This window comes from Dissoconium aciculare, assembly GCF_010015565.1.
Source record: "Dissoconium aciculare CBS 342.82 unplaced genomic scaffold K489scaffold_4, whole genome shotgun sequence".
NCBI classification, from domain to species: Eukaryota; Fungi; Ascomycota; class Dothideomycetes; order Mycosphaerellales; family Dissoconiaceae; genus Dissoconium; species Dissoconium aciculare.
In genome coordinates, this window is record NW_022984954.1 from 1,705,064 (window position 1) to 1,722,009 (window position 16,946).

The 16,946-nt window shown below is 55.3% G+C and overlaps 8 protein-coding genes across 8 annotated transcripts; 5 read left to right on the top strand and 3 right to left on the bottom strand.

Annotated features, from left to right (window-relative positions):
- Window positions 1-601: 601 nt before the first annotated feature.
- Window positions 602-1,733, top strand: K489DRAFT_379050 (uncharacterized protein). Its single transcript, XM_033604560.1, has one exon. It carries the CDS (start codon window positions 935-937, stop codon window positions 1,295-1,297), a length of 363 nt encoding a protein of 120 aa, XP_033461654.1. The 5' UTR covers window positions 602-934; the 3' UTR covers window positions 1,298-1,733.
- A 40-nt stretch (window positions 1,734-1,773) lies between these two features.
- Window positions 1,774-3,216, top strand: K489DRAFT_379051 (enoyl-CoA hydratase-like protein). Its single transcript, XM_033604561.1, has 2 exons — window positions 1,774-2,502; window positions 2,682-3,216. The coding sequence occupies exons 1-2, from the start codon at window positions 2,075-2,077 to the stop codon at window positions 3,121-3,123; spliced, it is 870 nt and encodes a 289-aa protein (XP_033461655.1). The 5' UTR covers window positions 1,774-2,074; the 3' UTR covers window positions 3,124-3,216.
- A 283-nt stretch (window positions 3,217-3,499) lies between these two features.
- On the top strand, window positions 3,500-4,963 carry K489DRAFT_186165 (uncharacterized protein). The gene has a single exon (XM_033599493.1). It carries the CDS (start codon window positions 3,725-3,727, stop codon window positions 4,721-4,723), a length of 999 nt encoding a protein of 332 aa, XP_033461656.1. The 5' UTR covers window positions 3,500-3,724; the 3' UTR covers window positions 4,724-4,963.
- An 870-nt stretch (window positions 4,964-5,833) lies between these two features.
- On the bottom strand, window positions 5,834-7,771 carry K489DRAFT_316159 (ER membrane protein; the record flags this gene model as incomplete). Its single annotated transcript, XM_033601140.1, has 4 exons — window positions 5,834-6,163; window positions 6,249-7,283; window positions 7,412-7,624; window positions 7,688-7,771. 4 exons carry the CDS (start codon window positions 7,769-7,771, stop codon window positions 5,834-5,836), a joined length of 1,662 nt encoding a protein of 553 aa, XP_033461657.1.
- Window positions 7,772-8,434: 663 nt separating this feature from the next.
- On the top strand, window positions 8,435-9,007 carry K489DRAFT_302813 (uncharacterized protein; the record flags this gene model as incomplete). The annotated part of the gene is made up of 1 exon (XM_033600461.1): window positions 8,435-9,007. A coding segment is annotated over one exon (573 nt), but the record flags the coding sequence as incomplete, so codon positions are not given.
- A 141-nt stretch (window positions 9,008-9,148) lies between these two features.
- K489DRAFT_369475 (uncharacterized protein) lies at window positions 9,149-10,797 on the bottom strand (the record flags this gene model as incomplete). Its single annotated transcript, XM_033603036.1, has 2 exons — window positions 9,149-10,476; window positions 10,653-10,797. The coding sequence occupies 2 exons, from the start codon at window positions 10,795-10,797 to the stop codon at window positions 9,149-9,151; spliced, it is 1,473 nt and encodes a 490-aa protein (XP_033461659.1).
- Window positions 10,798-11,108: 311 nt separating this feature from the next.
- Window positions 11,109-13,228, bottom strand: K489DRAFT_379056 (GMC oxidoreductase). The gene has a single exon (XM_033604562.1). The coding sequence runs from the start codon at window positions 13,078-13,080 to the stop codon at window positions 11,452-11,454; it is 1,629 nt and encodes a 542-aa protein (XP_033461660.1). The 5' UTR covers window positions 13,081-13,228; the 3' UTR covers window positions 11,109-11,451.
- A 1,534-nt stretch (window positions 13,229-14,762) lies between these two features.
- K489DRAFT_369477 (aldehyde dehydrogenase) lies at window positions 14,763-16,307 on the top strand (the record flags this gene model as incomplete). The annotated part of the gene is made up of 1 exon (XM_033603037.1): window positions 14,763-16,307. One exon carries the CDS (start codon window positions 14,763-14,765, stop codon window positions 16,305-16,307), a length of 1,545 nt encoding a protein of 514 aa, XP_033461661.1.
- Between the last annotated feature and the right edge of the window lie 639 nt (window positions 16,308-16,946).

Genomic DNA, 16,946 nt, shown 5'->3' on the forward strand with positions numbered 1-16,946 from the left:
GATGTCTGACTTCGTTCCCGTCGTTGTCGTTGCCACCGTTGGACTGGCACGACTGGACACATCTACTGTACCGTGTGAGGCGGACACGGTCCTGTCTGTCAGCCGGCAGGTACAGTACCGCAGTACAATCGACATGTACAACACGACTCTCTTTCTCTCCATCTACCTCGCAGAGCCTCGGATAAATAGTCTCCTCCATGCGCAGGGAAAGGCAGTTGACATCCTCGGCCGGCATGCGTATATCGCCCGCTCAGCTCAGCTCAGCTCAGCGCATTGCGTCCGTTGAGGACAAAACAGATGTGGCTTTTCCGGTTGAACGGTCCGGGTCTGTATGGGATGTGTGTGTGTGTGTGCGTGAGGGAGAAGTCGCCGCTGCTCTCGGCGCCGCCATCGTGCGCAAAACCCGTCCCTCTCCCGCGAACGCGCACCTTCCCTGGGAGCGCGCGCGGAACCATCGCCATTAATTCGGTGTCACGGACCCGGAAGCGGCAGCGGCCGCGGCTCTACTGGGACGACGGCTGGAACTACTGGGGGGTTCTCCCTCACACGGCACACGCTCGCAACGTTGCTAGAGGGAACGACCGCTACTATTTCCCACCGGAGCACTATCCTACCCTCGCCGTTGTGTTGGGCGGAACAGTCAGATCCCAGTCCGGCATCATCCATCGCTCCCATCGCTAGTCGCGACTTTCATCGATGTGCGACTTTGGGGGGAATTTCGTCGCATCTGCAGTACATATCTGATCGGAAGAGCCCCATGTGCGGGCCCTATTGAGAATGGTGGTGGATCGGGGACGACAGCGGCGGAAAGCACGTCGTCGGTGTACCAGAATCCTCACCTTCTCTGGCCGGCCCTCCACGCTGTCTCGACGACACAAAAGTTCGGTAGAGGACAACCTTTGACCCATGATGCTAAACACAAACCACCGTCGCCATGTTGTCACCACCGCACTGTATCCCCCAAGATCACCATCGTCTGTGTGTAGATGATCACCCGAAGATTCCTAGTCCCGCTGTATGTCCCCAGGAGAGAAATCAGTTGCGAGCCACCAGCCTCGCGCCACGCGCCCATCAAGAAAGCAGCGCTGATCATCGAAGGAACTCCAATACTTCTAGACCGACGAGATTCCCATACGTCCCACTGAGGAGCAGCAGCACCAGCAGCAGCAGCACCAGCAGCAGCTCCACAGGAAACCTCCCCACGACACGGCCTACCCACCGATCGCAAGACCGCCGGCGCGCTGTCAAAAGTCGCTCTAGTGGGAAAAAAAGCCTAAATTTCCAGTGGGACGTATAGATGGTCCGTCGTCCCATGCAGGTGTGGTGTCGATCACTTATCAATTGATGGGGAGGAGGCGGCGGCGGCGGCGGCGAAGAGGAGAGAGGGAGCTTTCCCCGCAAAAATTAGGGCCAAATCCGTCTGTCTTGTCCCTTGTCAGGCCAGGCCGTGTGGTCGATAAGCATCTTTTCTCTTGTCACCCATGTGATGAGATACGGCGATGGAAATCAACGAAGATTTCGCTGTGGCCGGGTATGTGATCGAGGTGTGTGTAGATGTGTAATAACTGTAAGAGCGGAGGAGCGTATGCTACGGGCATTGCGCAAATGCCCAGTCATGGACAGCACAGGAAGAGGGATCTGGCACGCTGGAGCTGAAGTGTACACATATCGTGACGATACCTGAGTGATGACATGGAGACGACCACCGAATTGGCCGCATTGTCTTGCACCGGAATAATCATACTAGGTAATTATAATGATTGTGTACCAGTGCTCGGTCTCAGTTTCCCTTCAATATACGAACATACTTCTGTCACCTGTGATTCAACCATTGTCCCATTGTTCCCTTATTACTACTCTATCCTCGTTCAGTTACTACTCTTCTTGTGCTTCTCCATCTCTCTTTCTTTCCACAGCACCACGTCGCGACAACATCATTTCCATCTCCTCTCCGGCGCCATCACCACAACTTCCCATTAATTCACCGCACCGCGCCACTCTCCACCGACCACCCAAACAAGAACCGACAACCCAACCAGAAAGAAACTCCCACCAACGGAAAGACCTCACCACCATGGCCGCCCCGAAATTCTCCTCCCAACCGCCCGAGACGCCCAACTTCCTCCTCACCTATCCGCTCCCACACGTCCTCCTCGTCACCATCAACCGCCCGCGGGCCGCCAACTGCCTCACCTACGCCATGTCCTGGGAAGGCGACGCGCTCTTCCGGTGGTACGACGACGAGCCCAGCCTGCGCGTCGCCGTCATCACCGGCGCGGGCAAGGCCTTCTGCGCGGGCCAGGACGTCGCCGAGCAGGGCATGAACGTCATGCTGTGGCAGCAGAAGAAGGCGGGCGAGGACGTCGATCTCCCCGAGGTGGGCAACTCCGTGTTCCCCTCGGGCGGCTTCGCGGGCATCAGCAGGCGCCAGGGCAAGAAGCCGATCATCGCGGCGGTGAATGGCGTTGCGATGGGCGGTGGCTTCGAGCTCTGCCTGGGAAGGTAAGCGGATCCGTTTTCGTTTTGGGTTCCTACACCAGTTTCTGGCTTGCTGGCGTGACTTTTCCCGCTCGTGTGAGAGCGGCGGGAGGGCCGTGGCCGCAGGATTCACAGACGAGAGACGTCCCCTCCTCAAGCCAAGACATGCACTGACAGTTCCTCCCTCTTTTTCCCCCTCACAGTGACATGGTCGTCGCCTCGCCCAAATCCATCTTCGGCCTCCCCGAGGTCATCGTCGGAATCTACGCCGCCACCGGCGGTCTCTCGCGCCTGGTGCGGCAAGTCGGGATGGTCGTCGCCTCGGAGATCGCCATGGCCGGCCGGAACCTCTCGGCGGCCGAGGCGCTCTCCTACGGCCTGATCAACCGCGTCGCCGCCAGCCCCGAGAGCGTCGTCGACGAGGCGCTGAAGCTCGCCGCCAAGGTCGCCGCCGCCAGCCCGGACAGCATCATCGTCACGAGGATGGGCCTGCGCGAGAGCTGGGAGGAGGCGAGCGTGGAGCGCGCGACCCAGAACCTGGACAACCTCTACAAGGCGAAGATGTTCGACAGCCCGAACGTCATGATCGGTATCCAGGCGTTTGCCGCGAAGAAGAAGCCCGAGTGGCTGCCGTCGAAATTGTAGACGAAGAGAAGGAGGGAGGAGATATTATACCAGTTGTTGTCTTATTATTACTATTATTACGAAAAAACAATTTAAGAAACCTTTCAATTACAATGATTTACTCTGCCACTATGCTTTGTTGTAGCATGTAATGCAGAAGACCTTCATTTGGCGAGCGCTTCTGTCTGCGATTACTGTAACGAGAGAGGACGAATCTATGGGGCTGTATATATCGCCTTGACCGCCGATTGCCAGTCCCGAGGGCTGTTATATATGCTCATAATTTTGAAGGTAGAGATTCATGTAGGAGTTTCAATGTGAGGGAATGAAAACACGCATTGGAGAGTTTTCATTTCATCCATCATTCGTTCGCAAGAGCAGAGACGAGCAAATCACGGCGCAAAGTTGCTGGACCCTCTTCACCGAGCGCCGTTCTTAACTCCGTCCTCCGAGCTTTGGGATTAAATTTTCCAGAGAACTCAAATTTCACGACTTTCGCGCGCGAGCTCGTGGATCAGAGCCACAATTCTTCGTTGCAAAACAATTCTCACAGTCGTCCGCCCGCAATCCAGCAAGAATCTGGGCGATCTTCCTCGTATCATTTCACACGTGCGCTGTCATCATGTCCGCCGAAGAAGTACCGCTCTCGCGGGCTGAGAAGAAGGCGCAACGAGATGCGGAAAGATTCAAAAAGAGCGGCAACAAGAAGAGAAAACTCGCCGACGCAGCTGGCGACGATGAAGGGAACCCTCCACAGCAGGACGACGGCGACGCGACAAATGCCGCAGCCGACGCGAACGGTGAGCTCGTCGCATCTTCGAAAAAGGTCAAACAGAGCGACGACGCCGCTGCGAAAAATCCTGGCGAGTCTCGCGCCGAACGTCGGAGGAGGAAAAACCTCGAAGCAGGCACGACGCTCGCGAGAGTGGCTTCCGCCGACGACAAAGCGACATCTACAGCAAACAAAACAAAGACCTCGTCCAAGCGCCGGAAAAAGAACGATGGCACATCCACCACCGCCGATGGTACCGCCGTCGCCGACGACGCCAAACCCAGCAAATCCCGCTTCATCCTCTTCATCGGCAACCTCCCCTTCAAAGCCACCGATGCCGGGCTCCAGGCGCACTTCGCCAAACTGCAGCCCTTCACGCTGCGGCACCGCACCGACCCCACGACCAAACGCAGCAAAGGATTCGCCTTCCTGGAGTTCGAGAACTACGACCGCATGAAGACCTGCCTGAAGCTGTACCACCACAGCATGTTCGACGCGGACGACGTCGCGAACGGCGGCTCCGGCAAAGGCAACGGCAAGCACGCCCGGAAGATCAACGTCGAACTCACCGCCGGCGGCGGCGGCGCCAAGGCCGAGGGCCGCAAGGAGAAGATCAAGGTCAAGAACACCCGCCTCGAGGAGCAGAGGAAGCGACGCGCCGAGGCCGAGAAGAAGGACAAGGAGAGGAAGGAGAAGAAGGAGGGCGGCGGCGGCGGAAAGGGTAGAGATGGAGAGAAGGGCGGAGCGGAAGACAAGCCCGCTGCTACTGCCGCGGCGCAGGAGCCTGAGCAGCAGCAGGCGGACCTCAACGGAATGCACCCCAGCCGGATGGCGAGGTTGAACGGATGAGAGTGGTCCATGATCTCAACCAAAAAAGCCCCGCGAGATCTCGACGATATCCGGTGTTTGCATCGCGGAAGGAGGTTCCTACCCGGGAAAACGGGGCGAAACCCCGTCCGAAAGAAACCAACAGTCCTTCCCCCCTCCCCATGGAGTGCAGTGAACGGAATCCCTCGGCCATCAAGTCCCGGCCGAGCTGGGACCGCGGTCCGTTCTGCCCGCCCAGCCGAATCCATTTCTCCCGCGGAAAAACCGCAATCCCACCATCTCCCACCCCGTGTTGCTAGCCGGCCCTTTCCCGCTTTCGGCAAACAAACAAAACGACAACAAGAAAAAACAAATCTTGTCGCTGCGTCGGTGGTGAAGCCCACAGTTGCGGGCGAAGAGAATCGGCGGGAGGACGAAAAAGGGGGGGTAGAGAGGAGGGCGGACTCCGATGTCGCACCTGTCCGCGGGCCTCCATCCCTCCCTCTGGCAAATCCCCTCCAGCTAGAAACAAACGAAAGCCCAATTCATTCCATGGGAAGATGTGACGACGTCGAGGGTTTCGCCCGACGACTCAGCCTTCGTGGTGGTGCATCGAGGAAAGCGAGTGTGGAGGGCAGCAGGAGGGCAGTGCTCTCTCCGTTTCCTTTCCATTCACATCTTCTTTTTTCGATTCGAGAGGCGGAGATAGGCAGAGCCGCGCTCTTCTCTCTCGTGGGAGTCGGCCGGTTTAGAGCAGGGAGGAATTGGTGGGGCCTTGGGTTTCCTGCATGGATGAAACAATGAGCCGTTGGTCGGCATAGAGAGAAAAGGACAAGGCTTCTTCTTCTTCTTCTTCTCCTCCTCCATTCTCGACTTTCGCGAGTGGGACGATGAAGCGGTCGAGGATTGTTTCATCCGAGCAGAAAGTTCCCTTATTGGTCGGTGAAGGGAATCTTCTCCCAATGTCAACGATAATAGATGCCATTAGAAACATGAAGCATAAAGTTACAATTCCCCCCAGCCCGACCCCCTCAAGGAACAACAAACCTCAGCGGAGAGGGAATCTCCAAGATTTTCTCGCCGTCCCGCTCAGTTCCTCTCTCTCTCCTCAACATTCACACCATTTCACTCGCATAAAATATATTTTCCTCCTCATGTGCTCTTCCCCGCCAGACCCTTCCTCTCGTCCTCATCGTCATCGTCGTCGTCGAAATCGCTCATTTTGTCCTCGTCGCCCACCGCGAAGATCGTCTCGCCGTCCAGGGATTCCCTCGGGAGGCCGGCGGGTTTGGTCGGCACGGGCGCCGGGAGAGGCGAGGCGTCGCGGCGGGCGTTGCTGCTGCTGCCGCTGGCGCCGGCGCGGGGCGCGTCGTAGGGCGGCGGTTGCTTGGAGCCGCCGTCGCGGGCGCCTTCGAGGTCGTCGTCGATGTCCATCGAGTCGCGGATGGAGGCGATCTCGAAGCCGTCGTCGTCTTGCGCGATCTGTTGTGGTGAAACGTGGTCAGCATGATGGACAGAATCGGAGAAGGGGGACTGGAGGGGAAGAAGAAACTTTATTCTTTCTTACCTCGTCGGACATGGCGAAGCGGCGGTTGTTGGCGGTCGGACGCCAGACGTAGGCGACAAAGGCGACGTCGAAGAAGTAGACGAGGTTGAGCCAGCCGTCGAGGATGAACCAGCGCGTTTGCCAGTGGTTCGGGACGAAGTCGACGTTGCCTTGGCCGGCGAAGGTCCAGCTGTTGATGAAGAAAAAGGCGAAAATGACGATAATGCTCATGAGGATCGCCCACCACAATTTGCGGTACATGGCGGCTTTGATGGTCTGCTTGCGCTCCATCAGGTCTTTCATGGTCAAGTTCAGGCTGTTCAGCGTCCAGACGTAGAAAGCGGTCAGAGTTCCGGCAAGGGGCATGACGACCAGCAGAACCAAGGGGCCGGCGTTCTCGGGTGTTACCGCCAATGAAGCAAGGGCGTAAATAACGCCAAAGGCGAAATGTGCTGCTGCCAGCCAGCGGACGTAGATCATGGTCTTTCCGAGGGTATGCTTCACGACGCCGTATCCCATGCAGACGATAAGCAGCAGGAAGAATGAGAAGCTGTTGCGACCGGCACTCAAGACCGACACGATTCCCATCAATGCCTTTGCGCCGACGTTGAGTCCATTTCGGTTCTGGTAATCATAGAAGAGCCAGGTCATGAACATTTCGATTACCAGGAAGACCAGAATTGCAGTGATGTAGTTTTGCACAGGCAGAATATCCTGGCGATTCATCCAGTAGAGAAATCCCCATCCCGCGGCGAGGAAGAAGTAGACGATAGTGATCGCGGCGTAAAAGGGCAATTTGGCGATCTGCGCCGCGGGTAATTCACCAAAGGCATTCCGGAACTCAACCACGCCATTGTATTCCACATTGCCGTATGGAGAGGTGCCGACGCAATAGTAGCCAGTCCGTAGAATAGGATAGTTGATGGGACCCGGGTTCGAGAGGTGCACAGCAACGGTCTTCACGCGTGTCGAGTTTGGCGCGACGATGAATGCTCCCAGGTCTGCATCTGTACAGAAGCCCTTGTTTTTGGCGGCTTCGTCGCATATGTAGTCGATCTGTTATGACTTGTCAGCTCTGCGCGCAAGATTTAACACATCTTGTGAAGTTCCGCCAGTTGCTGTCTGTCACTGCTGCCATTGTTTCTCCACCTCATTCCCCTACGCTTTGTCCCTCTCTTCTGCACACGCACCTTGTATGGATCATCCGGATCTGACTGTTTCCCGACCAACGGTCTATCTTGCCATTCGAATATGACCAGGCTCACGATCGGATCTTGGTTGTCGGCGAGGTTGTCGGGTTTGAGGATCTTGACGTCAATATAAGGGTCGACAGCGCCTCCCCATGACTTTCGCGAATACATGCCGGAGCATATTTGGCTCTCGTAATCTTTTTGACTCTGCGAAGGAGAAGCGTTAGTCAGTCCTTGTCGCTGACATGATCGTGATCGCGCATCACTTACAATCTTCATCTCGACGCCCTGCGCCAATCCAGCCAGCTGGAGGAGCATTACGCATGCTGCGGCCGCGCGCCATCTCCGCGCCATCGTGAATGGAGTCGCTGGTTCAATGCGATATGTGGGTAAAAAAGTATGCGACCCAGAGACGATTGGTTGTTTGACGAAATCGTGGGTGATTATGCGGGTGTTGCGAGGAGTCAAACGTGGTTGGTTGCGTTCACGGACATGTGTACAGTAGGTCAATCCATAGCCTAATCGTGCCTAATAATAATCCTGCATTGTCCAACTTTATTAGGTCAGTCTGTAGTCTGGCGTAGCTACGCGGCGATCCTTGGCCGGCCAACATGGAATCATCAACGCGCCTCAGGCATGTAATCTGACACGATACAAGTTATATATGTATATATAATGATTCTATACAGAGATTTCGCAAGGCGTGGCTAGCATCTGCTTACGATCATATGTTGAGAGGAAAGCAGTGTCTTGTTTATGTTTGAGAGAGTAGACAAATGTGTATGTTATGCTAAGCTGGTAGACCGTCGCCGAGGACCCTTGATGCTACTGTTCTGCATTCATTAACTTCAGTCGCGCATCGCGTCAGATCCAGATCAATTCACCACGGTCCACGAAAGTCTGTCGCAAGACTCCCGAGCAACCATCCACAGGAAGCGCGACCCGATAGAAGCAAATGTACAACGACCTACGGGGAGAGAAAGAAGTGCGCCGAAAATGAAGTCCGAAGAATCTCACAGCAACCCGCCAAAGGCGAATCAGCCAACACCACCGCAAGATGATCCGCCAAGCACAGTGTACGCTTCATACGTATCGCACGATATCAAATACAACGGCGCATTCGAGGATAGCATGATGGCAGTCGTTCTGGACGAATCTTCATCGACACCGAAGAGGAAGGGAATATCGCCAGAGAGTACCTCACCCGAGAGTCTACCCGTGGTCAACGAGGAAGACCTCCCACTGCCATTATCCGATCCTCGCCGCAAATTCACCAGTCCCATCCCAGGCGTCCTGCTCACCCATCCCGGCGGATACTTCGAAGGAGGACCTGGCCTGGACCCAGAGATCGACACGTTCGTTGAGGATTTCGTCGAGCGCAATGCAGGAATCTCGCCTACCTCCAGCGCCGCGGTGTTGCGATCGGCGGTCCAGCAGGAAGTCGATCAGAATATGGAAACGCTGAAGGAACGGATGGAGGCGCGAAGGAAAGCGCATGAGCGCAACGAGCAGATCGACAAGGAGCTCAAAATCATGACGGATCAACATGCGATGGAGATGAAGATCAATCGGAAATTGGCCGAGGAGAGGCGAGCGAAGAAGGAAGCAAAGGAGAGACGACGCAAAGGCGAGAGATGAGAAATACGAAATTTCGCACCTGAGCAAATAATTCTTGCGAATCACGACAATTTTTTGCGGACGACGCAAGTCGCAAGATGCTTGCTCAGAACATCACCTTTCCAGAAGCCACTGGTCATCCCCGATATTCCTTGACCACCCGACCAGCGCCTTCTCCCTTACTTCAGCCTTCATTCGCCCTCTCGCCGAAAGTCGAGGTTGATTCTTGACCTGTTCATACGTCTGACCGTCGGCACACGGAGAAATTTCCAGATTGACAAGCTGTGCCTTCAACACGACATCCAGCACAGATTCCCACATCCTCCTCCGACTCAACGAGCTAGCACCACGAGGGTCAAAAATCTTGCGACCCTGCAATACCCCATTGATCAGGACTTCCTGATGCTGTATCCTCCCTCCCAACACCGCGACCGCCGAAAGATTACTCGCGACCGCATCCTCACTCTTCTCCCACGCGAAGCTGCTCGTCGTAGTCGTGACCTCGAATGGGCGGAACCGGAATCCTCCGCTCGAGAACATCGCCATATCGCTCATCCTTCCGTCAGCCCCGAAAGCGCGCTCGATTGATTCACGCACCATAGCCCGTGCCGGTAGGACGAAACTGCTCAGATATGTGTTCGCTGTTGGATTCACCAGCAACGCTGTGAAGCTGGAGAGGAGACCAGTGCATTGCTTCATCGCGAGCTTATCGGAGCAGCTCTTGCTCATAGTGGGAGGGGCATCTACGCGGCCGGGTTTGCGCCGCACAATTCCCACGAGGGAGAAAAAGGCTCGGCCATGCAGGAGGTTGGTTGTCTTGGAAGAGGAATCTGCTTCTTCAAGTCTTTGCTCATTGGGGCTATTTTCAGTCGCGGTTTTCTCGTCCCTTGAACTCGGAGGACCCGATGCACTCGTCGTCGTATCCCATGGCGTGCCATCTGCCATGCCGCGTGCGAGAACTTCCATGCTCGCATCGCCACAGGGCGCTTCTGAGCAGTACATGTGAATCCGGACGTCTTCTCGCAACTCAAAGGGTCGCCGCTCTGCTTCATCCTCCTCCCCTGATTCATCAACGGCGCCATCGTCGATCTCATCACATTCGCCAGTGGGGCGATCCGCACCACGTCTCTGCCGTCCTCGACTCCGTCGTCGAACCCACAAACTCTCACCACCCTCTTCGGCAAGATTCGCACATTCGTCCACCAACCATCGATTGAACGCTCTCATCGCCAGGATTTCCGCATGGCAGTCATGCAGGACATTTCCCTTCGCCAGGGGGAGTTTGTCATGGGGGAGACATTTCATGCCTGTGGCGAGCGCCACGCAGGTCAACGCAGTACCGCTGCTGCTGTTGGGTTTGTCTTGGACAGCGGTCGGAATCATGCTTGGCCCATGGTGATCATCATCAGCAACGCCGGAATCATCGGAATGCTGCTTCGCGTCTGTTGCGTGCTACGTAGATTGAGAATCAACGTTCGGTAGTTCATATTATTATTCTTTCCCTCCTCTCAAAAACAGAGTTCCAAAACATGCCATACATCCCTCATAGACTCGCTGTCTTCAATACCATAGATACATAATCGCAAGGATAAGAATCATGTTGAAACCGGAATCTCACCTCGACTCAGCACCATTCCCGCCAACGGCACCCATTCCCGCCTCTTCCCATCAGCGAGAATGCGTGGCTTGAATTTATTCGGCAGACGACCGAAGGCTGCGAGGACGCAGTCGGCGATATCGTCGGCGACGGGTCGAGTGGGCATCTTTCTTCTTCGTCTCCCTCCGGCCGCGGATACTTTCAGGCCATGTGCCCGTCATGTAATGTATTGGATAGGATTTCTACACACGCAAAAGACTGCAAATTCTTTTTTCGATCTTCGTCAACTGATTTGGAAATAATAATACTGTCCCGGTCGAGTGGACTTTTTGCTTGGAGCTGTTTTCGCCGGTGCTGGCTTGTGGTGTTTTTCGTCGACTTCCGCTTGCGAAACGGGTCTGGTGTTCAATCTCCAAAGCTATTGTTATCCTTCCATTCTGCCACGGGAACGCTTCACTCTGCGAGCTTCCCAGGTTCTCACTCTACACTGCGTCGTTTTGCTCCGATTGCGGAACATGGGTGAAACACTGGAAATATTAGAGGTCCGCATGGATGATATGAAGAGCAGATATTTCGAAGACATGCGACGCCGTGAAAATGCTTCATCGAAGATTTCTGGTTGACTGGACCAGAGTGGTGAGACTTGCAAAAGAAAAAATTCATGATTTACGAATAACGCCCACAAAATATGGAAAGGCCTTTTTGCAAGGAATAGCGGAACACATCGCATTCGTCCACATCATTGGGGAAGAAGGAAAAAGCAGTATCCCTCCCTATCAGGCACGAAAATCCCATCTTGCCCGACCCCCTCTATCGCTCTCTACAACCTCGCCCGATCATGACCCTTCCAGCCCCAAGTCTCAGCGATCAACTCGGCCGCGCGCTCCCCGATCGCCAAAACCGTCAACATGGGGTTGATACTCGTCATCTCCGGGAAAACACCCGCGTCCGCAATCCGGACATTCTGCAATCCGCGGATCCTCAGCTGCGGGTCCACAACCGCCATGTGGTTCCTCTCCACATCTCCCATCTTCGTCGTGCCGGCGGGGTGATAGACCGTGTGCGCCGCGCGGCGGCCGTACTCGCTGAGCTCCGCATCCGTCTGGATCGCCGGGCCCGGCGCGATCTCCCGCTTGATCCAGTCGCGGAAGGGTGCTTGCTGGGCGACTTTGCGCGCGGCTTTCAGGCCGGCGACGATGCAGGCGGCGTCGTAGCCCTCCGGGTCGGAGAAGTAGCGGAAGTCCAGCGCCGGCTTGATCTTCGGGTCGGCGCTGGTGAGGTAGAGTCTGCCGCGGGAGCGCGGCCGCATGATGTTGGGCGTCATGCAGAAGGCGTTGACGGGGGTTTCGTAGCCCAACCGCGCGGTGTTGTAGACGAAGGGGATTTGGTAGCAGTGGCACATGACGTCGGCGACGTCGCCGTCCGAGCCCGCGGCGTTGGTGGCTTCGCGCCGGATGAAGAGACCTGCGTCGGAGTCCATGGTGGTTTGGTTGAGGGGGACGGGTTGGTTTAATTCCCAGAGGATGATGCTTTCCGGGTGGTCGACGAGGTTCTCGCCTACACCGGGGAGATCGTGAAGGACGTCGATGCCGACTTCGTTGAGGTGCTCCTTGGGACCTAAACCGGAGTGTAACAGCAGACGGGGAGTATCGATTGCGCCTGCGCAAAGGATCGTCTCGGCTCTTGCGCGAAGGGTATGTTTTGTCCCATCCTGTAATGTCACATTGACGCCCGTCACTCTCTTGCCGTCTAGATTGATCTTGCTGACCCAGGCATTGGTCAGGATTGTCAAGTTGGGACGCTTCTCTTCCTTCCGTAGAATTGGGTGGATGTACGCAACGCTGGCACTGCTCCGACGACCATCATCGGGGTTGTAAGACACCGAGAAGAATCCCACACCCTTTTGGATCTCGCCTTTCTCGGCGATCTGTTGGTTATAGTCCGGAATGACTGGAATGTCCAAAGCTGTCGACGCGCTCTTAACCCAATCCAAGCATAGCTGATTACGGTGTCGCTCGTGTACTGGCTGTACGGTATTTCTCAGGTTGTCCAGCACCCGCATGAACGTCTTGAAATCCCAACCGACACAGCCCTGTGCTTCCCATCGCTTGCAGTCATGCTCAAAAGGTCGAAAGCTGATGAGAGTGTTGTGGCTCGAGCATCCTCCTAAGACCTTTGCCCGCGAATGTCGAATGTGGCTATTTCCGAAAGGCTGAGGAGTAGTTGGATAGTCGAAATCGAGATCACCACCTAGAAGGCTCAGCCAATCTTTCAGCAATAGCACTCGATCGTCCATGAAATCCGAAGGTCCTGCTTCGATAAGGAGAATGCGCTTTTGGGGAAGATATTCAGCGAGGCGAGCAGCAATGACACAGCCAGCAGTGCCACCACCAATTATGAGGAAATCATAGCTGTCAGCATCCGATGCGGAAATGTGATTAGTAGTCATGCTGGCGACGTCAAACTTCAGCAAGCGGCTCGGCTGAAGTGAAATGAGAGGGTGTGAAAAATAGATATATGTGATCTATCTATCATTCTCTTTACATCCGTGAGTATGGTTCTGAGCAGTCCATTCGCATCGGGAATGAAATGATAGTGAAGCTCGAGGTACAGTGACCGTGGGAATAGGAACTGTTGTGATCAAACCGTTTTGAGGATGTCTGGCGATCCAATTCATTGATATACTGTGCAAGTAGCAAATCTATGATCCGAGGGACAAAGCTAATCTTGTAAGTTTTCGCTCCATAAGCATCAGCAAAAAGAGGCAACGGGCCGTTGATGGATCCAGAATCCTACGAGACTGCCACATGACAGATCACGATCGCCACGTCTGTGGTTGTACGGGCATTGTACCTTGTTCAGGCACTAGATCTGACATGCTTCTGCTCGGCGATCGTCCAATCCGACTCTATATCTCGCCTGGACTTGTCTAAAGCGGTAATCAGATTGAGGCAAAGGCCGATGCCATGCGCTATCCCAGCAACCGTTGAAAAGACTATACGCTTGCGGTGAATTGAGCTCAGCGAAAAAGGTCGACGACGACAGCTAAGATAATCATGACGACGTGCTAACTTTTTTCCTGCAATAGCACCGGCGTAATTGATGCGCCAAGGCTAACCGGCAGCGGCTCCGCGGTGAGAAACACGACGCCTCATTGACGGACTTTGACTGGTTCGGCGGGGATTTCTGCAGTGATCCGCCCCGCCGCCGTCGCTTGTCTCGGGAAGGCTGTTGTCATCTGCATACGTGGTGGATGTGTTGTCGTATCCCGCCAGACCGCGATGAGCCCATGATGGTCATGATGAGATGACTTGCAAGTCACGACCTTTCATGCTCGAGGTCGATATCAAAGAGACGACGCTGCTTGATCCTCTACCATGCTCCACCATGATGAGGAGGTGTCGTCGATCCGGCCATCGCTCCGAAAATTCAGACGACATGCATTGTCCATCTGTGCCGTGCCTGGAATTGGCGGAGAGATCACCCCGCCAAAAGTCACACTGACTCAACTCGTGATGCTTGGCGTGCGTCACACCGTGAACCGCCAATATCCGACAAAGGACACTTTCGGAACGGCCTAGAGAAGAAGTTAGACATCGATCGCCCGATCCCAACTTCATCTGGACAAATTGAACATTACTATACACATTCCTCACGTCTTCGGGCCAAGCGGTGTGAAATTTCTGATCAAAGAAGTTCGGTACTACTGTACAGCAGCAGCAGCATTGTGAGGCGGGTCATCATGCGGCCGATCAAGTTGTGCGTGGCCTTGGTCTGCATGCATGATGTATTGTGATTGTAGGTGCTCATGATGCATTAGGAGCCGCGACGTGCAGTAAGTAGTGCATCGTGAACCGCAATGGCCGTAAAACATGATCAATGGGTTTAGTAAGCTCTTCATCCCGAATGCTCCCTATTGAGTAGCCTTTGTTCACAGCACGTACGCTACAGATATCAATAGCCCATCTTCAACGGGCAGGTATCACACATTCCGCGAAGTAGCTCCGCGCGCCTTGGATCTCGACATCCACGTGACTAAGGTGTCAAGAACCGAAATAATTGACACGATCACGGGACGACATTCAAGCCTCTGCCATTGTCTTAGCGAGACAACACCCTAGACAACACAACATGGCTTCACAAGCTCGATACGACACGCAACCCTTGTATTACAATGGCCAGCGTCAGACGACCAGCGAGACCTTCCAGACCATCAATCCAGCTACAGGCGAATCCCTAGGAAATGTCTGCAAAGCCAACCAACAATCCGTTCACCTCGCCGTACAATCTGCGAAAGAAGCATTTCCGAAATGGTCCACGACGCCACCGATAGAGCGTTCCCGGATCCTTCTCAAAGCTGTGGCCCTGCTCCGCGCTCGGAATGACGATATTGCACGAACAGAGACCCACGACACCGGCAAGGCTTACTCGGAGACCAGCGTGGTGGACGTGGTGACTGGTGCCGATGTTCTCGAGTACTACGCCAATCTGATCGCATCCGGCGGTCTCAACGGCGAGACGACACAGCTACGACCAGACGCATGGGTCTATACCACGAAAGCTCCGTTGGGCGTCTGCGCTGGCATCGGTGCTTGGAATTACCCTATCCAAATCGCTCTGTGGAAATCGGCACCTTGTCTGGCAGCGGGAAACTGCATGGTCTACAAACCATCCGAGTTCACACCTCTACATGCCTTGACACTAGCGGAGATCTACGCCGAGGCAGGCGTACCGCCAGGCGTCTTCAATGTCGTTCAAGGCGCCGGAGATGTCGGTGCCATGTTGACCTCTCATCCCGACGTTGCCAAGGTCTCTTTTACCGGTCAGGTCAGCACCGGCGGCAAGGTCGCCGGTGCCGCTGCTGCTGGTATGAAATACGTCACCATGGAGCTGGGCGGAAAGTCGCCATGCATCATCCTCCCCGATGCACCGCTCGAGAACGCGGTCGACGGTGCCATGATGGCCAACTTCTACTCCACTGGCCAGGTCTGCACTAATGGCACTCGCGTCTTCGTACCACGCAGCATGCTCTCCTCCTTCGAAACCCGACTGCTCGAAAAGCTACGTAACATCAGATCCGGCGACCTCTTCGACCCAGACACCAACTTCGGCCCGCTAGTCAGCCGCGTCCACCACGAGAAGGTCCTCAAGTACATCCGACATGGCATCACACAAGACCGCGCACGACTCATCGCCGGCGGTCCCGAACCACCAGTCCTTCCCGCCGGAATCTCCTCACGGGGCTTCTGGGTGCAACCGACCGTCTTCTCTGACTGCACCGACAACATGAAAATCACAACCGACGAAATTTTCGGGCCCGTCCTCTGCATCCTGCCCTACGACGACAACAGCGCAGACTGGCAAACAACCCTGCTCCGCCGCGCAAACGCAACGAAACTAGGTCTCGCAGCAGGCGTCTTCACTCGCGATCTCGACGCCGCGCATCGCTTCATCGCGGGCCTCGAGGCGGGCATCACGTGGATCAACACTTGGGGCGAGTCGCCGGCGGAGATGTCGGTGGGCGGATGGAAGTTGAGTGGACTGGGTGTGGAGAATGGCCGCAGGGGATTGGAGAATTGGGTGCAGAATAAGAGTACGCTGGTGGAGATGGGAGGGAGTGTGGCGACGGCTTTCGTGGAGCCGACGACGGCGAAGGGACCGCAGAGTAAATTGTAAGGAGCTTTTGTCGGAGGATTGGACTTGATTTGTTTTCTCGCGCCGATATTCCTGCTTTTGTTGACCTAGTTTTGCGGAGCTAATAACGATTATTTCGGGCGTTACACGTTTCTTCCCTCGAGGACTGGCCTGCACTATTTCCCGTCCATCGCCTCGCATCGGAGTGCACTGGCTTCACTGCGCAGGTATCTCGCCTCGAGGGACGAGTCACCATACGTGACGAAGAAGCGCATGCCACGAGAGGTTTGATGAGCGTATGTTTACCCTTGAGCAAATCAGCCTGAACTTCGGACCACGTGCGCATTGCACCTACAGACTTCATACTCGGTCGCCGCGTCCTTTGACAGATGATGGGAATGTGGCTTGCTGAGCCCGCGCATTCAAATATATATGGTCTGCAGATTGCAACCTCATCTTGCAGGCGTCAGCTTTGGAAATCCGCCAAGCATTCGGAGCGTGCGGTTGGCGCGACGCCTCATGCATGCGACTTCACGCTCCTTCTGTTCAGTACCCAGCTGAGGTGCCCTGATGCCACGATGCTGCCAATTCTAGCTCGTTCCAATCGTGGGATTTCCGATCTAATATCGCGAGAAGGAGGGTTATTGGATCAAATGGTAATTTGATCTGTGCTTAGATCGG